The sequence below is a fragment of the Telmatherina bonti genome (assembly GCF_933228915.1).
Source record: "Telmatherina bonti genome assembly, chromosome: 4".
Classification (NCBI taxonomy): domain Eukaryota; kingdom Metazoa; phylum Chordata; class Actinopteri; order Atheriniformes; family Telmatherinidae; genus Telmatherina; species Telmatherina bonti.
The window spans coordinates 18,205,216-18,229,314 of NC_136622.1; the positions used below are offsets into that span (position 1 = coordinate 18,205,216).

Consider the following 24,099-nt stretch of genomic DNA (forward strand, 5'->3'; position numbering starts at 1 on the left):
TTTTTTAAAGAAAAAAAAAAAAAAAGGTATATCAATAAAGTTACACTTGGGTGAAATAAATGTAGCTTCTTTCAGTAAACTAGCACTGTCGGATATTTACATAACAGAAAAATCCTACCTTTCCATGAGACAAGTTGGTGCTCACTTTCTCCACCACATTTTTCTGTGTTAGATACTTTTTACTGGAGAAAATGAGAAGATTTTAATAAAAATTCAGAAATACAAATCTTTGATAACAGTAATGATATTGATCCTTAAAAGTATCAGCCATATTTTTCATAGAGGAATAACGGCCTGAATACACAACAAAGCATGCAGTTCTACAACGAAAATTTAATGATAAATACTGAAATGAAGCGTGGAATTTAGTGTCTAATAAAGTGGTCTCTTACCATCTGGTCAGCCAATCAATAGCTGCCCTGTGAAGCTGCAGGTGGCCAGCCCCCTGTCCTGCACTGGCAAGTGTGGCCATGATTATCATAAGCTCAGGAAAACCTGTTCCATCACCACTTGCCAGCATTTCTGTTGCCATGGGAATAAGAGTGCTGAGAAGGACAGTGCACACTCCTTCGCCCACTTGACTATTGTCACGCACGATGTAAGTAGTGAGGAGCTGCAAAAGCTGTCGGTTTTCTTGCACTATGTCCAGTTGCTCTGAGTCCTTTGGTGGGGTGGCGGTCATACGTGTCAGCCACGACTGCAGGCGGGAGGGCTCCACACATGCCAGCCGGGCCAGAGACCCACACAGACATAACAGGCTTGGGTTTGGACTTTTTTCCGCTTGGGGGGGGGGGGGGAGAAGAGAAAAAAAAAATCACATGACAGGCAACTTGCTAAATTGTCTAATGAATATATAAATAACAAATTTTAGGGATCAAGATTTTACACTTCCAAGTATTACACATTGCAGATATGTAGTAGTTTCCACTAATTGGCGAGAAAACAGTGTACTCAATTACATTTTCATTTGACAATCTGATTAGCAACATATGCTATCACTAGTCAGAATTTTAGCAGCCATTTATACATATAGACAAGTTGCAAACCATGTCCACACAAAGGCTTCAGATGAGCTGTTTAGCAGTAATTTAACGACTGTGTTATAACAGTGTTGCACAAACAAGACTGACCTAAATAAAATTTTGAAGCATCCACTATATTTTTTCTTTTAGTATAATAAACTGGAAAAAGGTTTGAAAGAATTGAAGCTGCAACTGAAGTTCCTTCTGTGTGTCTTTTATCAAAATAATAATATTGGTTAATATTCCCACCAATATTCCAATGTTTCTAAATGATCATTTAGGGAACAGAAACTTAACAGCAGTCAAAGTCTCAACAAAGGAGGTTCAAAGAAAATATAACAAAAGGATAATAATTAACAATGTTGCTGTTTAATCATAGATTGGATATTTTTTATATGCTGTTTTATTGACCTGAATGTCTCAGTGTGTCTTTATCCTTTTATGGTGTTAAATGTTGTGTATATCAATATTTTGGGAGATGGGGCGCTATAATTTAAATAGTTGACTGGCGCTCATTTTAATTCAGATTTTTTTTTCATCTGTAGTGCAACTTTACAACTTACTAAGCTGGAAAAGCTTGGTGAAGAATTTCAGCACCCTGTTACAGAACTTCGCTGACAGGTTTTCATTGGCTGTTGACATCATAATCTGGACAAGCTCACCACTGGAAAAAAATGATAAAATATGTGAGATTGGGGTCAAAATCTCAAATCATGCTAAACATATTATTTTTCTGTACTTACCTGAAAGAAAAGAATTCTTCCATTGCTTTTCGAACTTGAGTGCTCTCGAGCTGTTTTTCAAGGTACTGCAGGCATTCCTCTAGGACAGACTCATCCAAACCACTAAAATGTAACAAAGCAATGTAAAAATAACCAGTACCACCTAAAAGAAGCACACCATCTAGTTCACAAAATATATATATTTTTTTTAAAAAAAAGGAAAAAAACTGAAAAAGTAACATTTTCCTAAATTCAACAATAATCTCACAGTAAAAATATTTTTATTCTGAGTTCCACCTGTGTTTAATAAAATACTATCTCACCTGTTGGGGTCCGAGTGATTGGCAATAATGTTGTAACACCCAGTGACCAAACGCTCATAGATGTGAGCTAGGAAGGCATCTGACTCTGATGGGCCAAGGATGCGCTCCAATGAAGTGCTGCTGATCTCTGCAACACTCTCTGTGCTGCTTTCCAGGAGGAGGGGCAGCAGAGTGCTTACAACCTGTGTGGTATTCAACTCCTCTGTTCTGAAAAGACAAATAGTCGGAAGGGTTTTTTTTTATGAAAAAGTATCCACACCAAACATCTTAGATGTTGGTAAGTTTGTATTTTAAGCAGAAATAAACTAACACTTACACAATAAGGTCACCAGTGAGGCGAACCAAGGATAGAAGGATGTGCTTCAGAGAAGAGGCCAGAGGCAAAGACTGACAACTCAATGTCCCAAGATGAGCTGCTTGTATGGCACTGATGTAGCTCTCTGAGGGAATGGTGTCATTGGCAAATGCGTTTCGCTGAAAAAGAATGATTGTTTCAGTCTTATCTCATAAAAAATGCACCAATGACATTAGTTGGTTAATTAACGTGTGAAAACTTATTGTGTTAACTGGAATGTTTGTAAATATATCATATGTTCAAAATGTTAATTTTATCCACAGACATTTTCAACAATGGTCAGAATTTATTTTGGCAAAAAAACGAAAAAAATAACCATCTGGAAAGAAAATACTAGCAATCTTAATGCTAGTATCTTAATTAAAGGTCCCATACCCATGAGCCAATGTTGGGGAACTCATTGGTGTGGACGCTGTTCCAAGTCTCACATGTCGTCTGTACAACGGACGGCAAGTTTTGCATTATACTATGACCTGTGAAGATTTAAAAGATTACAACAGTGATTAGCAGAAAAGCTGTCTAAGTAATCATAACAACTGTGTTACAAAACAATATTCTTGAATTCTTTAACATACCCAGCATGTTAGCCTTGCACCTGGTGGAGCCAATGCACATAACTGCAGCATAACCTTGGAGCTTGGCATCTGTCAGCTTGTTTTCCCCTTCTTCTGGGATGTTCATGAGCAGGTAAGATCTGGTCAAGACCATTTTGGTTATTTGTTAAAATCAGGGAACATGATGAAAGTAACACTGATAAAACTGGATGATTCTATCCAGTACACGTTCTACACATTCTTCACAAAATGCAACAGCTACAGAGAAAATATGATAAAAGTAATAAAACTCTCCTTTTCTTACATTTTTTCTCCCTTTTAAAATAAATGTTAATTTTAGAAGTCTTTGATTAAAATGATTTACCTGAAAACTCAAAGTAGGATTAAAATAAAAACACACAACAAAGTGAATTAAAACAGCAATTATATAAATTAAAGATATGAAAAAATTAACTCCAATGTAACTTGGGTCAAAACATATATGACAAAAGTAATTTTGTATATGATTTAAAGTTGAAATCTAATAAGAAAGAATCCACTATTGTGCATTCTAAATTTGTATTCAGCCAGCCACATGACAAAAGGCCACTACCATTCCTCTTTCTCACCTTGTGAAGGCAGTATAAATCTCTGTGAGCTGTAGAGTAGCAGGCAGCAGGTTTTTTGTGATATCAGACGATTTTTGAGTGTCTGCCTCAATCGCAACCTTGGACAGATGCTCATCTAAGGAAACCTGTACTTTAGAGATGACTGCATCCAAGGTATAGATGGCTTGTAGAGAGGGCAACTGATGAAGTGGAAGGACAACATTTGTGTCTACACCTGAGAAGGTGGAAATCTGAAACAGTAGAGAAGTAGTTCAGTGGAATTAAAACAATGTAGTCCGCAAAAACAGCAACTCAAACCACTGACAAATATGTTGTAATATTTACCTGTCTGGCAATGTACTCTTCTGCTAGCTCAACATCATATTTAACTGTGCTGCACTTAGCAACTGTCATCTCAACAAGAGAGGCTGCTTGGTCTGCTTTCATTCCTTGCTTTCCCAAGTGTTCCTGTCAACGATGACATTCACAGTCATACATACAAATAAACCATGTAATATAAAAAAACAAAAACAAAATGAAAGGATTAAAACAGGGTTAAGTTACATAGCAATTGAGATGTCAGTGACTTTCTTGACCAGTAAATTTCTAACATTTTTTTACAGCTACATTAAAAAGACATATAACATAAAATAGTTAAATCACAGTAAAATGTGAAATGATTTGTTGCACTGAAATATATCCCAAACACCTGTCATGTTAACCATGGATTCCGTAATACAAACCTTGATCCAGTTCACGTAAGTAGAGACCCGCAGACGTGAGGACCATCGCAGAGTGTGCAGGATGTCACTTTCACTGGGGTCACTGCAACCAGTCTTCAACTGCTCCATGAAGGCTTTGGAGGGTGGTAAAACTCCCAGGATTCTCCATAGTACCAGAAAGTAGTACTGAAGGGAGCAGGCCTCCTGTATTTTCATGAACAAATTTTTTACAAAAATGGTTAAAAAAAAAATTTTTAAAAAAAAATACTGTATCGAACCTCAAGTTTGTTTTTATTTTCCTAAGAATTATCCATAAAGCAGTACAGCTGCAGGAATACAGATGAATTGATAGTTGTTTCTGTATTTGCAATTATCTTGTGTGTTAAGAAGCTTTACAGGAGTCAAAGACTGCCTGAGTAATCATGCAATCTCTTCTTGTTTACAAAAAATAAAAAAAACAAAACTTTTCCTTAAATTTAGGTTGTTTCTAAAACTATCCAGAACTTATTGAAATAAGCAGTAGTCTGGCATAGTTTACAGTGTGATGTTATCAGACAAGGATACAAATCATAGCTGTTATCGCCAACATGAACATAGGAACTGTGGCAGGTAGATCTGTCAACACTGAGAGCATGTCATTACTTTCACAACTCTACTCTTGGCCAATCATAAAATAAAAGTGATGGATGCTTAATATAATACAGGGAAACATGCAAAACCCCCTGATTCATGGGTTTTTCAGCACAACTTAAGGTCTCCTTGTGTTATGCATTCTTACCAGAGGAGTGATGGGTTTGTTCTCTTGTCTTCTTGCTGTGTCAAACTGAGAGCCAGCTGCCAATAGTGATACTAGCCAAGCATATAGCTCATCGTATTTAACAGCCCCATTGAATAGCTTTGTAAAAACCTGCGAAAGACGAATAAAATATTTGACAATAGTGGGACAGTATCAACAAAAAGGAAAAAAAAGAAAAAAAACAACCCCCCCCCCCCCCCACACACACACACACACATACACACAACACAATAATAAATTAACAAAACAGGATCCAACCTTGCTGTCTAGTCTGCTGATGTCATCCTCTGATGCCTCAGGAGACAGAACGCAGTAGAATTTGGGCTGACCATTTGAATCTGATAAAGACAAAAATCAACTTTAAACAAATATTTCTTATTTACTCTAAACAAAACAGCTCCATCGTATCATAAGCTTGCATATTTAAAATTAAAACAAAGTTGTGTACATGCTAAAAAATGGTTAGTTTCCTTTACCTGCTGAACAGTGCTTAGCCCAGTTCTCCTCCACCTCTTTAAATCCATAATAAAGAGGGAGACTGCTCCGTTTGCCACCTTCCTGAATAGAAGCTGGCCCAGTGGATGGTGGGGTAAGGAGATTGTACTGCACCTATGATTATTTTTTTAAGGAGTAGGGATGTTTAATTAATATCACATCCCCGAATACATGCATTTATGGATTGATTATTCATTTAAATAATGACTTATGTCAATAAGTGACATTACTTCTCCTGTAGCTGTCTTTCACACAGGTAATCAAAAATCAAGTAAACATCTCACAAAAATTCGCACTTCACTGATAAAACTTAATCTAAGTAAGACTGTGTTAAATATAGTATGGCATCTTCAAAGTTCTTCTGACTTCGTCTGTCATCAAATCTATTCAAATTAAATAAAAAAAATCGTTCATTTATCCCAGGAAGGAAATTGTAATCATGAAGCAATGTGATTGCACCATAGAAATTCAGTTAACAGGGAAAAAATTACTAAATAAATAGACCAAAATAAACAAATAAACAACTGTTATAATTTAAACATTAACCTGTTCAAAAAGGTATAATGGAGCCTTGGAGTAGTGGCGCAGCAGGTAGTCAAACACCAGCAACAGGCGGGCCAAGTTGAGAGGAACAGTCTTGAGCTGGGAGTCTCTGCTCTGTGCAACTTCAGAAATGGCCTGTGTGACCATGGTGAGGACTGATCGACGACCACGTTCGGACAAATTGTGGAAAAGGAGCAATAGCAGCTGGAGGTGTTCAACATTAAGGTCATCTTCTCCATGAATGGAGCCCTGCATGGTGTGTTGCTTCAAGGTTCCTAAAAATCTGAGAATAGGACAAGTGTGTGATTTGACAAACTGTTCACTTTTGTGTGTTCAATGTTTGTTTAGTTTTGTTTGTTTTTTGCCATTTTCAAATTGTCCTAGATTATTTTGCTTAACATTTAAAATAGTACCTGACCAATGTTCTGATACCATGGGTCAGTGAGACAATAAAGATGTTAAATCAGTGAGTCAGACAACCTGATGAGTCAATTGTGATGATCATACCTTTCCCAGACTTTCATGCATTCAAGCACATCTGGTTCTCCCTGCACTGTAGCTTTGTGCTGCCATATGAGGAGAAGTCTGGAGAGGACCGACAATGATTGAGGGTGAATGTACAAAGGCCAGGGACCCTCTGAAAAGGGAGCAACCCCTAACTGCTGAAGAAGGGTGTTCTGCAAATGACAAAGCATACAAAAATGATTAACACTAAAGAGCCAACTCTTAAATTCACTGTCGGTATTTATTCATCCAAGAGCTAACGAGCTAACATAAAAAACTTCTATTTACCTGCAAGGCCGGGGATGGAAGATCTGAGGTTACTAGTGTGTGGTTGAAGTGGTAGAGAGCTAAAGAAAACACTTCATCTGAGGAACCTAAAAGAAGAAGAAAAAAAAAAAAAAAAACAAAAAAAACATTAACCCCATAATTATTGTTTGTAAACCAGCAAAACAAAATAAATGAATCATGTTAATCTTTTTTTTTTTTTTTTTTTTTTTTTTTTTAAAGAGATTAGCATACCTTTCACATCTTTGTCCACATCTTTGATGATGCTGGCGAGCGTAGCCATGTGTTGCTCTGTTAGAGAGACACTCAAGTAGTTGCGGATGAAGTTATTTCTGGATTTCAGCATAGATGTGGTGATGAAGTTCAGAATACTAGAGGCCAAGCCGAGGAACTAAATGGACAAATAGATACAAATTGAAAAATATTGTTTAAAAAAAAAAAGTTGGAAAAGTTGTTTTTTAAAAAGATACAAGTACTGCTGACAATGGTTGCGTAAATTTGCAGTCAGACGTAACATTAAAATTAGTATTTACCAGTTCTGGATCCTTACGGCCCGCTAAAATGTTGCCATTCTCACTTGGATTCTGTTTGCTGGGGCTCTTCAATCTGGGAGAGGTCTCGAGGGGTGGGGGTGGTGGAGGTGGTGGGGGAGCCACTTTATCTTTAGTTGGAGAAATGGTCTCCTCAAACCACAGTCCCAAGATGGGCTCACTGTCATCATCTGTCAAGAGAGTAGGATGATTTAAACACAGATTTGTTAACAGTTAAAGTAAGAAATCTTCCATAAACTATTAAGTATTGGTGGAGTTGTAGTGTTTGTCAAAAAAAAAAAAAAAAGAAAGAAAGAACACAACAAGCTACACACTGCTGTATGACACCTACAACACAGTGCAGGCAGTGGACAAGAGCAAAGAACTACAGTAAAAAGTGATTAAATGTACTTTGTGTGTTTGACCGAGGAATCAAGAATAAGGCAGAATATTTCTTTAAAAAAGATTTTCCCAAATGACATGCAAAATGAACATCAAAGCAGATTTATTATCTATTCTATTCATCTTGTTCTTTAAGATACATAGAAGTTCAGTGAAATAGTAAAAACTAAAATATATGGCTGTCATGTTTTTCTGTTACGGCAGTTAAGTAAAAATATACTCCGACAGTACATATTATTAGATTCAATATCTTTTATAAAAAATAATCTTATACCATTATGTGCACAAGATTATACTGTAATAAATTATGTAACATCAGATTAAAACAAATATATTGACCTAAACACTCTTTAGGCCGCCTTAATCATTTGGGAATTTTTTTACATTAATAAAAGAATTGTTCAATCCTTGATCTGTTCATAAATTTGATAAAAAAAATGTAAGAAGTTTGGCATGCAACATAAAATATATAGCTGCCTTTGAGTGTGCACGTTCTTATACATGCTTTTGTGATACAGGCAACAATGAAATGCTCATATCAGATTCAGACGCGATGACACATATACATCTTGTTATTGTCCAATGCATTTCTACAATACTAGGTAAGACTTGGACACACTTTCGCATTTCATCTCATGGAAAAGCATGTCCACGAGTGTATGTCTCACCAAACTGATAATGTATCATTGCTGCTGTTATAATATAGTAGACATGACACAGTTATGCTATAATTAATTTGTCAGGGAACTGGACTTTTATGCACCTACAACACACCAGCAACTAAATATACTACAGGATATATGATAGACATTTGGTTATGGGATGTAGGCATATTTAGGGGAATTCATTTTGCGTAAGACCACCAAATTCACTTTATACATTTAAAGTTAGATTTTTTTTTTTTCTTCTGACTTACTCTGCTTAATGAATGCTTACTCCATTCGCATTAAGTAATATGCAATGACATTTTAAACACATATGTAGTTAAGCAAATGAAAATGAAATACCTTTTTGTAGTTGCAAATGAAAATGAGAAGCTTTCAAAGACACACTGCAACATACATTGCCATTACTTTCTAGATATGGAGTGTCCAGCTCTGTTTCCTGAAGGCCACAATCCTGCAAGTTTTCAATGTTTCCCTGGTCTGACACATCCAATTCAAATCAATAACCCATTGTGCAGAACTTCATAGGCTGTTAGTTCCACTTAATTTGAGTCAGATGTGTTTAAGAAGGTAAACCTACAAGACAACGGCCCTCAAGGTCAGACTTTGGACACCCCTGTTATACATAAACACTGCTTGACAAAAACAATTCAGACAAGTGTTACACTCAGGTTCCTATCAGGTATGTCTGTGTTTCCAGTTAATCTACATGTTCTCTGATGTCTTACATGTGCATTTAATAGTTCAATCTAGGGCAGAATGGAAAGTGGCAAGACATGTACAATGTATGCCAAAAGTCCTCTTCTTCGGGAAACAGTAGTTAAGACTTAAATTTAAAAAAAACAAAAAAAACAACAGCTTTCAGGTTTTCCACATCAACCTACAAATATATAAATATACACCACACCTCCCACAAAGAGCAACTAGGACAAATAATATAACACAAAACCACAATAAGTTTTGGTTTCTGGTTTGGCTTGCCATGTAGAGATGGAGTCTGTTAAAGACGCATGATGGAACTTTGGCAGATCTTCTCACCCCGGGATCCACTGAACGCGGAAGTGTTGCGGAAGCATTGCAGAGCGGGTGCACCAAACTTTCTGCCTAGCACCCTATTTCACCAGCAGTTTTAGGGCGTAACCTCTATGTCGCGGTACACATGAGGATTGGGTAATTGTGCATCATAGCTGGTGTAGGCCCACTTAAAATGCTTTATAAAACTGCTTTAAAGTGAACAATAAAACAGCAAATACAAAAGTAGGCACAGTTTGACCGCATTCCACCTGCTGCTCTTTATTTCTTTATAGTGATAATGTGTGCTGTCAAAGCAACGGGTTACAAAACGGCGCTGCGTTCCTCCTCCAAGATAAATGCACGTTTTCCACACTGTCATTTATTAAGTAAAACTGTCTCGCACTTTAACGGCTTGGTGCAGTGAAAATGAAGAAATGTTGATGTTTCAGAGTAAAATACATTAAAAGTGGACATTGGTCTTTTACTGGCAAAATCCACCTTTGATTTGCAATGACTGATTTCATGCCTGAATGATCCGCTCCAGATTCCCGGCCTGAATGATTCGCTCCAGATTTCCGGCCTGAATGATTCGCTCCAGATTTCCGGCCTGAATGATCCGCTCCAGATTTCCGGCCTGAATGATTCGCTCCAGATTTCATGCCTGAATGATTCGCTCCAGATTTCCGGCCTGAATGATTCGCTCCAGATTTCATGCCTGAATGATCCGCTCCAGATTTCCGGCCTGAATGATTCGCTCCAGATTTCCGGCCTGAATGATTCGCTCCAGATTTCCGGCCTGAATGATTCGCTCCAGATTTCCGGCCTGAATGATTCGCTCCAGATTTCCGGCCTGAATGATTCGCTCCAGATTTCCGGCCTGAATGATCCGCTACAGATTTCCGGCCTGAATGATCCGCTACAGATTTCCGGCCTGAATGATCCGCTACAGATTGGTGAGGTTTCAAAGCGGCGGCACTTCTGGGACACTTCAGAAACGTACCACAGCGCACCTGGTAAAACCAGTCCTTTTACTGGCGTTGCCGTGATCAGCTGTGAAGCCGCGGCACAGCCGCACCATGGCACTTCCGTGTTCAGTGGATCCCAAGGGTCAGTGACTTGCCCCCTACTGACAGCTAATTCAGCATTTCAGTTTCTCAGTATGGTTGGGCAACTTTGGCTTCAGAAATGTACATAACATGTATTACTGTGCCATCAAATGAGTAAGAAAAGCACAGTTTTTAGGTTAAAAGCTAACATGGTGTGGATTTAAAATCCGATTCATTTAAGTCTAACACAAAAGCTCTGGCCTATCCCAGCTGCTTTTGCCTGAAAAAACTATTCCCTGATCTGTGTCCTTCAGCTGACTCACAACACAAAACATTCACAATTTTCCAGTGGATGATATAACCTGGCCGCAGTCATAAATTTCAAATAAAGCAACAAGACAACCTTTAGGTTGTAAAAGAATATCACAAATTTGATATTCACATCTGCATGCAACATACAAAAATATTTAAATAAAAATAAAAACTTTCCAGGTGACAGCAAGACAAAGCATTGTGTGTTTAAGCCCTTTTAAGCACAACCTGAAGCTATTACATTTTAAGAATGATACCAATATTTTGATGTGGGTCTTTTCACATTGAATCGTTGTCCTTTTTTTCTATTTTTTAGTGTTTTAAAAAATGTATATTTGTCTAAATGCAAATCTGAGAGGGCCTTCCAGGAAACATTAAAGGTGCTACTACATGATAATACAACCAAACTGCCAATAGAAAAGGCTTCAACTTTAATGATTATTAGAAAACTTAAACAACTTCAAGTATAGATTATACGATCTGTACAGAAAATGGGGATGGGTGATAAGAACATTTTAAGATCATTTCCCCCCCAAACAAGATGTAAGATCAAACCCTGAACCGTATGACAATAGTTTCAAGTTGTGTTAGACCAGATTGAAAACATTGCCTTAGTACATCATCTCGCCTCAGTAAAAAGTGTGTTTTAAACTGACCCATTAACTAAGCAGCCTGTTTGTCAAAGGCTCTTTGTTTAATATTATTGATTAAACAATGGCGAAAAACAACATGGACTAAAAATCTATCAGACCTGAATGATATGCTCATAAGAAAAAGTTCCAGAGCAAACCTTGTAAAGCAAGCAGATGTATGATTGTCAATTGTATCAATGAGCTTTAATCTAATGTTTCAATATCAAAAATAATGAGCACCCACAGTTCAATATCACTGGTATTATCCTTTGAAACACCAAGAGACAAAGATGAACCTTTAGCGCATACTTAAATTTCATATAAATAATAAAATAGTTGCTTTAATTTGTGGGGGATGTTCATCTCTGGCTTGATCATTTTGGATGTTATTAAATAAAAATAATAACAAGAGCTCAGAGCCTAAACTGTGTGACATACAATAACAAAAATGACTCTAGGACAGTGATGTGGACACAAAGTCTTTGACCTGAGGACAGAAAACTGCTGACCTGAGACACAAGCTGCACTTGTCTTCTCCTGTCTTCTCTCTGCTGAAATAGTAAACACTGTCAACTACACTGTCATTATGTGATGAAGGGACAAAAAAAAGGAATTCATCACTGTGTGAGTTTGTGTGCAATTACCCTTCTCACTTAATAAATATCTGACCCACAGATCCTGATAATTATATCTTTGTCCTGATACTATCAGGTATTAAAAAAATAAATAAATAAAAGTTCACTACGTTTAACAGCTGGAGCTACATTCAAGGTATGTAATATGAAGCTGAATTATGAAGCTGGGTCAGTTCATTCATGTCTGTAATAGGGACATGTCCACTGCATCTACTGACCAGAGCATCCCTCTGTAATCCACCAAAAATAACAGTTTAGGAAGACTTTTTTCTGCAATGCATTTTATAAATGAAATTGTACATCTACATAATTTAATTAGCCCAATGTATTGATTACCAAGCAGCTTTTTCTCCAATCAAAGTCATCTCCTTGAAAGTCCTGACTTTCTTCTTCTCTTCATAGTTTTTGCAAATTGTTTTATTTTTCTATTTTAAATAAAAAACAATATACAAATTGCTTCTAGAGGTATTCAGTTCCTACATTTTTGCAAACTTGGGCGTCTATGTGGTTACATATTCTAGAATGGGGATCAAAGGAGCCAGAAAGACAAAGTACCTTGGCTGCTGTCCTCCTCTGTACTACTGAAGTCATCCTCATAGTAGGTGTTTGAATCTGTAGAAGCACTGGCATCACTGCTTACTGAGCCCTTCCTCTGGCGCTGGAGAACACAAGCCTGATGGAAGCAAAACAAGAACAGACTTAAGGTCTTCAGAAAGTTAAAATACAAGTATGAAGTGCTACCCTTCTTTAAATAATTGTAGGTACTCATGTATAAATAAACATATAAATATTGCAGACAAAATATATCATTTGTATAACATGAACCTGTTGCAAATCCATGTTTCAAATTGATACCACTTTTAACTCATGTCAAACTACACAGAGAAATGATCAATGATAATAAACTTGCAACTTTTCCAATTAAATTTATATGAATATATGCACCTTTTTGTAGGATGTGGAGAGAAGAGTGAAGAGTAGATTGGTAAGAGGCACAGAGTCTATGAGTCTTTGAACCCTCTGGATTGAAGTGCTTTGTGCCATGATGTTGAGTTCAGCTGGTGGCCCATCACTAGCCCAACCCTGCAAACACAAAGAAAGGGACTGGAATAAACAACTTCCCATCACTTGAAAAGTGACTGATCAAGATAGGAATTTTTAAAACATGTCTCACTGGTTTATGAAAACTGTGGTTTGGTTTTTTTGGGGTTTTTTTTAGCAGTGAAACACAGAGCTCGATACAGAAAAAACTACAAGTCATGTGCACAGAACAAAAGATGAAGTTTAAGTTTCCTTGAACATGAGGAGGTTGTAATGACCAATGTTTCCATAGATGGTCCAGCTAAAGACATGTTTGGTGGTACGTGATGTATGCCACTATAAATAGTGGCCACAAGTACAGCTTCAACAATGGAAGCAACATTTACATATCATGCTATTATAAGCATTAGTTAATTGTCAAAAGTTGCTGATAGACTCGTTTCCCTTTGATACAAAGAGGAAGTAGTTTGTCAATCAAACTGGTCACGTTACATTTTATGCGTTTTCTTGTACAACAGAATCATTATTTCTGGACAAAGAAACTATTGAGCTTTTCATGTAATTTTTGGGGCATTTTGATCACCACAAAGGGGGGGGGCCTGACTCAAAATAAAACAACTCCAGCCTACGCAAACTAAATGGATATATGATCTACTTAACATTTTTGTGCATTGCTTGACTTACTCGGTGCAGAGCTTCTACTTGCAGATCCTGGAAAAGCGAGGTCAAAAGCTTGATGGCATGATTGGCCAGAATCACTGACAAGACTCCAAACCCTTGGTGTCTTTAAGCACAAAAAATAAAAAAGTAAATTAGTAAGTTAAAAAAAAATAAATAAATAAAGTAAATAAACTTTTAACAGATGTCACCATCATTAAAAAAAACAATGAAATAAATACTGTTATAAATAGGCAGTTTGTCTTTTGAAATAATTTGTTTGCTGTATATCTAGACCATTTAACTTAACAGAAGCCTCCTTGTAATTTAAAAAGGAGACACTTCATCGGTGACTTTCCTAGCTTTCAGTGCAGTAACCACACTGTACATTTAAAATCAAACAAAAAAACGTAATATATGATTAATGGACCATGTGATGCATCAAACACTGCAAAAACTTTTACCCTTTGCCGGGACCGAGTTTAGGCGATCCTGCACCATCCTTGGTTCGAGCGGCAATATCTCGAACACGCAAGGCAGCAAGTGGATCCTTCTCTTTCCCTTTATCGGCCAGGGCAGTTGGGCTCAGGTTTAGAATCAGGTACAGGCTGTTTAAGAGGCACCAGGCTCCAAGTAGCTGGAAGTTCTGATAATGCTGAAATACATAAAGCCATAAAAAACAAATAAATGAATAAATAACATTTTTTTTTAGAAAAAAAAAAAAAACACACACATCTTGGTATCTTTTAAAAATCAAAAGGCACTCACAGCCTATCTGAACTACAGCAGTCTAGAAAAATGGGATAGACTATTTGGCGCTCAAGTACTCACCTCTCCTCCAGCTCTGCGAGAGTTACTGATTGCTTGCCCAATCATTTCATAGATTTCCAGCTGTTTGAGACATGAATATTGTTTTTGTCATTTAGTTGTACTCTTAATGGGGCACACATGATAGAAAGTCATCAGAATTTCATAAAACTCTAAATCTAGAGATATTATTGCCATTTTGAAAGGCAATGTGTGGTTCAACCTAATTTAATACTTCTGATTAAACAAATAGATAAAAATGTGGTACTTCAGAGGGTTTAGAAGGGGTGCATAGTGATATGTGCACATATATGCAAAACATTGTACTGAAGGCACTCACACATTTCTGGACGATTGTGGCAGCATCATTTTCATAGTCTTCTTCTTTAGTCCCAGTGGAGGCAGAGCGAAGCTGCAAGCCACTACCTACCTGAAGAATGGCCATGCAAGTGGCGACACTCACACCTAACATGCAAACATACACTTAGACTCAACAATTCAATATCAAGATAATGTAACCAATAATAATTAAACTGTCTTTTTTTAAAAAAAATATATGACAGAAATATTTTTATTCCAGATGTCAGTAAAACATTTTCAACTCCTGTTCTGTGGCTGCACTGCTTTATAATCTATTGAGTCATTCTCTCTTAAATTCTTAATTGTTTAGTTGATGGATTTACACCACTTAATTATTATTGGAGGACTAATTCATTTTTTTCTGTGATGGACTTGGGAGCTATCCAGGGTGTACCCTGCCTTTCACCCAAAGACTGCTGGGATAGGCTCCAGCTTCCCTGCGACCCTTAATCGGACTAAGCGGTTAGAATAATGAATGAATGAATGAATGAATGAATGAATGAATGAATGATTTAATCTTGCCAAGAGAAATTAAAGACCTACCAGCATACAGACAGCTCAAAGCCAGAACAGTCATATCCAGTAGTCTCCCTGGTGTCAGGGGTTCCAATACAGGCAGGGAAAGTGTGTCAAGAGCCATTGTCACATCTATCACCAGTGAATGAAATCTAAAAAACAAAATATACAGCATAATTTTAAAGTATTTGGTAAAAGGGTAAATGTCTATTTATGGATCCCTAATAAAATATTCAGAAACTTTTTTCTTTTCTTTAAACACTCTATATCTTCATTGGTTGAATGATTAATTGGTTTATTGAAACCCAATAAAAAAATTAAAAAAAAAAAAAAAAAAAACATTCAGAAACACAAGCAAGCTACAGTGATAATCAAAACAAATAAAAGTAATAAACTAAATTTAACATATTAAAGAAAAGTACCCGTTGCGGACAGCAGTGGCATCAGCCACTGTTGCAGGCATGATGAAAAAAGAGTTGGCGGACACAGCATCCTGGAAGCGGTTAATGTAACGTAGAAAGTAGGGCAGGTTGAGGCACACTCGTAGCAACTTCTCAGACCCACCTGGAATGAAATTATGATGGAGAAAATGGTATTGCAGATTAAGAAGGAATATAAAGACAAACATAAAACTGACCAAAGATTATAAAGCTCTTAAATAAAAAAAGAAAAAGGTTCAACAGTGCAACAATTCCATTACGGAAATCCAATTTAAAAAGGTGACAGATATCATAGAAAAGTGATTTAAAAAAAAAAAAGTAGTGCTATTGCATTTTATGTACTCAGCTGCAATATAAGCAAATGATTTGTGCCGAGATCCTTAACAATACAAAAAGTGAAGAAATTAGAATGATTAATACCAAAGAACTACATTTTTCAACATAGTTCAGGCCTAAATAAAATAGTTGATTAAAAACACTGTTTCAACACCAAAAGCTGCCACAACATAAACAGTTCCAACTAAGTAACCAATGTGTTTAACAGCCGCTTGCTACGAGGAAACGGATGCTTACCGAGTTCCTGTAAGCTTGACACATTCTGAGACACAAAGGCATTTTTCATTTTAGCCTGAACAGCTTGATCTGAAGTTTGGTCATCGCCATCACTCTCAGCCTACGAAGGAAATATTAAAAGTTATGAATGTTTCCTAACAAAACTGTGACACAACAGCTGCATTCAGTTCAGCCAGCAAAACTGCAGGTTGAAATGTTTATCTTCTGCAAAAAAAAGGATTTGACTTGAAAAAGTTGGTTTACTTCAGCTGTTATTTTCTGACAATAAACTGAGCCCATAGGGTGTACAGCACTTGCCTGCATGTGTGCTGCTGATGGGGAGGTCAAGATGGTGGTGAGATCAGGGTTAAAAACTGAAGTCAGCTGATTAAAAAAGTTCATTTGTACTTCTTTTTGACGAAGCTCTGGGTTCACAATACTGGGCACCTCCTTCTGATCTTCCACTATTAAAAAGGAAAAAGAATGCTATTAGGGCTGGACAAAATATAAAAAAAATTCATGTCAATGTGATAGCAACATGCCCAATATCAATATTATTAACATCTGCTTATGAATGCAATAGAAGACAGACTATAAACCCTTTTTTTTTTTTTACTTAAAAATATGGGACGAGGACTGTATTCCAGTTAATGAGGGCCAAATTCTAGTTAGAGGACATCTGTTTGTGTCTGTTCTACAACTACCCAGCATGCACAGATAAAGCAATGAAAATGTAGCTATTAATTAGAGCTGCCACTATTGTGTACTTTTGGAATCGGGTACTCTGTCGATTATTTCTTTGAGGAATCGAATACTCTAATGATTTTTTTTTTCATTATAATTTGTAAAACAAATATGAGAAACTCAACCAAAGTAAATCTATAAATGTATATTTGTGAAGCTGTTGCATGTGTTCTTACTACCTAATGCATGAGGAAAATGTTTTAAAATACACTTTTAAAATGTTTTAAAAGTATCATATTTTAAAACATGCCAACGTGTTTATGCAAGCGCTCAGTGTGTGGAGAAAAAATTCTCAACTAATCCCAAATTCCTGCCTTTTAAAAGATTTAAAAGAAGAATTCACGTAGAAAGAAGGACTGACTTGTAAACATGTCCAAAATATCTAAGAACTAGTCTATGTCTTCGTGGACGACATGCCGGTTAAAAGTGTGTCTGTTTAATACGGAATAAAAGTTTGCTGCAGCAACAGTGGCTACGCCTGCCGTCACACACTGCCTAAAACATGCGCTTTGACTCTGCGTGTGTGCGGGAGAGACAGAAGAGGGATGGGTAACAAGACTGCTAACGTGCGTTAGCAGCTTACATCTTGCCATGCCTCGTCACTGCTGACTAATATCACAGGTTATAACACTGTGCATTTAGCAGGTGCTGCTGTTGTGGATTTAAATCGCGAAGCTGAATCTCCGCCTGGAGCGGTGAAGTGAGGGTGTGTGGGGGCATTTCAGGTGTAGCAACATTGAGACCTGCTTTACAGCACACACACACTGCACTACGTTTTCTGCCCTTTAGAGTGTGAAATGATGCCACACTTGCGACTTTTTCGGTTTTTTCCTCCCCTCTTCTTCATTCTCTGCCATTAGAGACCAAAGCAACGAGAATCTTCAGACAGAAAGCAAACCGCTCGCCGCTGCTGTTTGAAATGTCCATCATCAGTCTGGGTGAAACAGTTATACTGTACAGACATACCATAGGCGACAGAATCTGTTTTTATATATTTTATAAATGTTTAAATATTTTATTTGTTTACTGAAACAGTGATGAGGTCCCTACGAACAGCGCAGTGGTCTGAGAATGCTGCGATGATGCATAAATTAAAATATATCACAGTGTGATATCAATTAAACGGAGCCTTGAGGCAAATAATTTGCCTCGATCAATTTTTGTACTCAAGTTACTCGAGTTACCCGAGTAATCGTTAGAGCCCTACTATTAATTTTACCAGAGCGTAAACTATATAGAAAATTTCTGTGTATTGCAAGTCAAACATTTGAGAAAAATATTGCAAATTTTCCACATATCTTGAAACCTCCCAATAACTTTCTTAGTTACATCAGGTTAAAAAAAATCTTACATTGCAAATTTCAAAGTATAGATAAATAGCATCACCACAGTCATAACAGCAGTCAACTTGTCAGCTTGTAAATTCATCAAAATTCTATCCAGTAGATTTCCTGAGGTCTTATAATACTATCACCTCAGTTGAATTTAATTTTAGCCTGTTAATTTGAAGACACTCACCATCTGACAGGGTCTTGATGGTTTGAGGCAACTTGGCAGACTTCATCATAGCAGTGAAAGTAATGATCTCTGTGCGATCCAGTCTGCTGCAGCCAGTGCAAAGTCCTTTTATTAGAAGAATCAGGTGTTTCTGAAGAAATAAATAACAGTATCACTTATTTTAGTGACAAATTTTAAAAAAAAAAGAAAAAGCTTACAAACACACATGAATACAAAAGCAAGATAATGTGGATTTAATTCTTCTAAAAAGGTAAAGAAAAAGATATTACATTGAGTTTAACCCCACATTACTACAATTTTTCCGTCATTCGTTTATCTATCTCACCTGTGATACTGCACATGCCTCATCTGGGTTCTCCAAGCGCAGCAATGAGAATTCGATCAATACTTTGCATGCTGCCCCAACGGACAGCAACTGATTTCTTGGTACTGGAAAAACAGAACCGAAAAAATAAAGAGCTGGTAGGGAGAAACACAACCCCTTCCATTTAAAACATTTTTGCTGAATGTCAGTAATAGCTTCTGCTCTTATACAAAACATTAAAGACACATACTTTGTCCACATACTGTGGTGATGTAATGTGCAGAAAGAGCCACGAAAGATGAGTAGAAAGGCTCATACTGTTTGTCGTGGTGAAGAATGTCTGATTCACTGCAAGTAAAACACAGAACTTCAAGCTGCATGTCAACAAATAATATTTTAAACAACATTTTAACAGCTTTTTAAAATTTTGTTAATGAAGAGGAAACTTGGTACACAACAAAATGCAACAAAAAACAACAAAACACATTTATACAGCATCATAAATGCAACCCCAGCGATTGGTGAGACTTATCAAGGAACATTTTCAGAAAACCTTACTACCTCTGGTGACATCTTAAAGCAATATAACCAAACATGAAAAATGAAGTATTGATTATAAAGCAAGTGAACTAAAAGATTACTCCAATAAAAAAGATGGAAAAAAACAATCTCATGTCACTGAATGAGTGTTAAGACTTAAAAGAAGAGGGAATGTGTGAGGAAGTAATAAAGACCGATTTAAAATATTTCAATAAATTTTACAACCCATTATCAGAACCCGAAACATTATTTGGACACTGATGTCCCTGAAAGCACAAATAATGTCAATCGTTATGGTTTGGACATTCTGAACTGCGATTACACTTTTGAAAAAATTATGAAAGGTAAAGGTTTAATGCCAAATTAGACATGCTTTTAGCTAATAAAGAACTCATAAGCAAAGTCATTAAATTTTTCTTCTACCATTCCACTTCTACACAGCTTTTATCTAATGTACTAACATATAAACTGTATGAATGACTTTTTTCTTATTCATATCCTTATTTCCAAATTTATTGATTATAGTATCACCAAACATTTTACTAAATTTTGTATATAAAAAGCAAAATTCAATTTGACTCAACTAGCCATTTTAGAAGATTTAGGGACTTAAAAAAAAAACACCAGATGCTTAACCATTTACGCACCAGCTGTAAACAAGTCATTACTTTTGGCGAGGTGTGTTATGCCAGGAAAAAAAAAATCTAAAACATGCAGGGCAGTGGGTGCCAAGAACCTGGATTAAGAAACAGAGTTGAACTGCAAAGTCTACTGTACTTTACTATACAAAGCATGTTTTAATGTTTTAAGATTTCCACTTACTCTGAGGCTGTCTTTTGTTTTCAAGAATTTAGTTACCTTTGTTTTTTTGGGGTTTTTTTAAAATTTTCTTTTCTTTTTGAGACATGCTGCAGAAAGCACGTGTATAATCAGGTCTCTTGTTCCACTTGAAAAACCAGCATGAAATAGTTCAAATTGTGTTGTTAACAAACAGATCTTCCATCCAGCCATTACACAACTTGTTGAGAAGCACACAAAGATTTTTGCTTTTACACTCAAACAAGTTAAACCATGCAGTCTAAAATCATAATCAAAATATGGAAAAATTGTAGCAGCAGTAGAGTGCCCTGGTCAGTATTCCAGTCCAGTAAAATATAACTAAGTAATATAGCAGGCACAAGTTCCAGAAATAGTTCTATATAAAATACTCTGTTGAAACACTTTGATGTACATTCAATCCATTTTTACAGAACTTAGCAGAAAGCCCTTCAATTTTTATTCGAAGACACCAAATGAAAAAAATTTTTTGATAAAGATATTTGTTGTCAACAACTGACAAAAAATATAGACCAATTAAAAAAATGATGATCTCAAAAAGTTAAATAAAAAAAAAAAAAATCAAGGTTTATAAAGCTAAAATAAGCTATATTGAATTTCTGTTTGGAAATTAATAAAGTATCTATCTATAGGGTATTTCCAATACCATATTTGTAGTTGAGGGCAACACAATACAAAAATATTCAAATGAACTATGATTGTTACTACATTTGTTGTCTTCAAACTCTGATGTAGTTCATTTAAAGTTTCTGCATTATCACATGTGGCCTTGAGATAAACTGGCTGGTAAGCTTTACTCAAGTAAGAAAAAAAGCAAACATCTGAAACATTTTGACTAAACAGACTTACAAAGTGACATAAAATCTTCCTATGAGGCGAACAGAGGATAAATTAAATTTTGATTCGGAAACTATCGGCTCAGATCGTATTGTTGCTTTTGCTTATTAGCAGCGTGTTTCTTTGGAAAATGAAACCTATAAGCATAGCTGATGTCAACGAGGACTCGAGGCAGGTCACAACACTACTGGGGTGTCAAGTAACAACCTGCTGAGTGTATATGTTGATTTGTCAATCAATATCGGTCCCCGCTTAGCTGGTTGTAAAGCTAAATCTTTAAGTTAATATTTTACATAAAACCTATTTACAGCGACCCCAAAATCACCTGATGAAACCCCTGTCAAGAAATATGGTCCCCGCCTACTTTCAGCCCAAACATAGCCACACACCGGATTAAGCTAAAGGGACTAGCAACCTTCCCAGCCGGTTAATGCTTAAATCGATACCTGACACTCTTAGATAATATTACATCTCATAAGTTTAATACAAAAGCCCAATTTACTTTAGTTCAGCTGAGTCATCTGACGTAATGAAATATCACTCGGTTCGGACCATTTCAGCATTGCGTTTCTGTGCCTGGCTGCAGGCCCTTGGTTAGCTGGCAGGCTACTGTTTGCATTAGCTAGCTAATGATGAAGCAAATTTGCGAAACTTAAAACTATGACATAGTTTAATGTTTGTCCAGCAAAAAACTCTTTAAAAATAGGCTCCACGAACATAAATAGTTCTTAGCTTCAGTGGGTTTTTAAGATACCAGGCAGCTAACGATAAAGGGATTTTGAATAAGTTGGCTGGCGTTAGCATATTGGCTACAGCCACAAACTAACTGGATACCAATACAAGTTTAGCACAAGTAGCCTGTTAGCTGCTAACGCTAGCCGAGTGGGTTTAGTTTCCCGTAGAACTGCACTAATGAAGCTATGGTAACAAGTTAGCCAGCCAGCTATGTCCGGGGTGGACACCAACAGTTTTGAGCAAATAAAGGCCTGTAATTTACTGACAAGTAACTAGTTACCTGTTAATTATAGAGCCGATAAGCTGAGGTAGCTCCTTCGTTTCAAAAGCGGTGTACGAAGCTGATAAAAGCGGTCGCACAGCCGCTGTCCATTCGTGTTCCCCATCTCCTCCGCTAGACGCCATCTTGAAATCCCATAGAGAAAAAAAAAACCTAGCTACTGGAGGAAGAAGATGTGAAAGTTAATCACAGGGGGCGCTCAAAGTCTGATACCAAACTTGTCAGGGCAAATAATATATTTTCAACCTTTCTTTCCTTTATACTGAATGAAAGAAGAATATAGCATAGTTGTGGCCTATACCCAGTGGCGCCATATGGGGGGGGGGGTTTAGGAAGAAAATAAGGGCCCCACAACTTGATAGGGGCCCAAAGAGATGTACAAACTATATAAGAAAATCATTAAACCTTCATTAAAAATCATAAATACTTTTTTTTTTTTTTTAAGTTTGTGATAAAATATAGCAGTAATGTAAACTGATAAACCATTTATCTGAAAATAACCTAGTATGCACTGTGATTTAACCCTTTTTGTAGGGCACTCAATGAAATACCTTCAAATTAGAAAATTTTAACCTAAAATTGTCCTTATGGTATGAACCAAGACTTCCATTCTGTTGTTACATTAACAAAAAAAAAGTTTCATGCTGAATATGAAAGAAAACAAAGTGATCAAAAATTGTCACTTGCCACATAAAGGGCTAAACGCAGCCCTGGGTCTTTATTATTCCCATGAAGGTTTTTTTTTTGTCTGCTTGAACCAATTGAAGCAAAAACAAAAATCTAAAATTTGCAATCCAGTGGTGGGGTCTATGCTATTGTCTTTCATAGGGCCCAAAATTCCTGGCAGCGCCCCTGCTTATACCATATGAATCTGGGACATATGAGCTAGTTTTGAGCCTGTAGCTCATGGCACTGACATCGCATGAAACAGATTACAGACAAAAAATAATCATATTTAATCTCATTAAACACTGAGGCAGGTTTTTTCGAGTGCCAGACAGGACCTAAAGAAAATGTACTAATGCACCTGCCTCTAATTCCAGTAACCAGAGAAGATTTTCTGAATTGAAATAAACACACACAATGGAAATCATAGTCAGAACTGAAACAAACTAGAAAAAGAAATCAATGTACTTCCTAACATAGAAAGACTGTACCACAAAAGTTTTTCTTTAACTGTTGAGGTCAAAACGGAAAATAATGTTAAACTTTTCCTGCTGTCAAAATAAACCTTTATAGGTCAAATTACCTGAATACCTGAACAGGGTAAAATTTCTGCATCTGTAAGTTCCATTTCAACAAGGAAAAAAAAAACCACAGGGGGCTTTTGTTTGTTTGTTTCAGGACATTTCATATCTTTTTATGATAATTTTGCTTATATGTTGTGTCATATTTTATGTGCCATTTTCCTTGTACATCTTTTTGTTGTCATTTTATCTTTGCATCCAAAAATATTTCACAATATGACTTAACTTCAAATTTAAGGAACCAAAAGTACCATCCCATATCCCATGTCTACAATAACAATAGGGCCTATTTACTCAAAGAAATATTAGTACCAGTGTCAAAAAGCCCTCTCCGGCTCATCTAAGAGCTTGGCAATCTTTCGTATTGAATTGCAATTGTGCATATGTTTGTTTGTTTTTTCAATCACGGCTAACATACTGTTACTTTTTGCACGAACACTTTCTTGTATTCACGCTATGTACCTTTTCAACCTGTAGGTGGCAGCACTTCGTTTTCATGGAACTCGGCGGAAGTCGGTCAACTTCCGCCTTCCGCCTCCT

General features: G+C 36.6%; 1 protein-coding gene across 9 annotated transcripts in view; it reads right to left on the minus strand.

Annotated features, from left to right (window-relative positions):
• The window catches only part of ubr4 (ubiquitin protein ligase E3 component n-recognin 4), a gene marked incomplete at its 5' end in the record, with an annotated part of 53,569 nt that extends 31,132 nt beyond the window's left edge, over window positions 1-22,437 (minus strand). For 5 of the 9 annotated variants that reach the window (XM_079238690.1, XM_079238688.1, XM_079238686.1 and 2 more), the window contains 34 exons: window positions 119-182; window positions 393-780; window positions 1,586-1,686; window positions 1,766-1,867; window positions 2,068-2,274; window positions 2,384-2,541; window positions 2,798-2,895; window positions 2,998-3,116; window positions 3,585-3,814; window positions 3,909-4,031; window positions 4,307-4,489; window positions 5,064-5,192; window positions 5,340-5,419; window positions 5,558-5,690; window positions 6,123-6,402; window positions 6,627-6,796; window positions 6,912-6,997; window positions 7,143-7,299; window positions 7,442-7,629; window positions 12,019-12,060; window positions 12,700-12,817; window positions 13,090-13,227; window positions 13,870-13,969; window positions 14,307-14,497; window positions 14,674-14,733; window positions 14,990-15,114; window positions 15,553-15,677; window positions 15,948-16,089; window positions 16,539-16,638; window positions 16,836-16,981; window positions 18,780-18,909; window positions 19,105-19,208; window positions 19,334-19,431; window positions 22,313-22,437. In XM_079238690.1, the coding sequence (XP_079094816.1) occupies window positions 119-182; window positions 393-780; window positions 1,586-1,686; window positions 1,766-1,867; window positions 2,068-2,274; window positions 2,384-2,541; window positions 2,798-2,895; window positions 2,998-3,116; window positions 3,585-3,814; window positions 3,909-4,031; window positions 4,307-4,489; window positions 5,064-5,192; window positions 5,340-5,419; window positions 5,558-5,690; window positions 6,123-6,402; window positions 6,627-6,796; window positions 6,912-6,997; window positions 7,143-7,299; window positions 7,442-7,629; window positions 12,019-12,060; window positions 12,700-12,817; window positions 13,090-13,227; window positions 13,870-13,969; window positions 14,307-14,497; window positions 14,674-14,733; window positions 14,990-15,114; window positions 15,553-15,677; window positions 15,948-16,089; window positions 16,539-16,638; window positions 16,836-16,981; window positions 18,780-18,909; window positions 19,105-19,208; window positions 19,334-19,431; window positions 22,313-22,437 (4,740 nt within the window). The remainder of the gene's footprint in view (window positions 1-118; window positions 183-392; window positions 781-1,585; window positions 1,687-1,765; window positions 1,868-2,067; window positions 2,275-2,383; window positions 2,542-2,797; window positions 2,896-2,997; window positions 3,117-3,584; window positions 3,815-3,908; window positions 4,032-4,306; window positions 4,490-5,063; window positions 5,193-5,339; window positions 5,420-5,557; window positions 5,691-6,122; window positions 6,403-6,626; window positions 6,797-6,911; window positions 6,998-7,142; window positions 7,300-7,441; window positions 7,630-12,018; window positions 12,061-12,699; window positions 12,818-13,089; window positions 13,228-13,869; window positions 13,970-14,306; window positions 14,498-14,673; window positions 14,734-14,989; window positions 15,115-15,552; window positions 15,678-15,947; window positions 16,090-16,538; window positions 16,639-16,835; window positions 16,982-18,779; window positions 18,910-19,104; window positions 19,209-19,333; window positions 19,432-22,312) is intronic. The other 4 variants (XM_079238692.1, XM_079238691.1, XM_079238689.1 and 1 more) reach the window with 1 other exon arrangement.
• Between the last annotated feature and the right edge of the window lie 1,662 nt (window positions 22,438-24,099).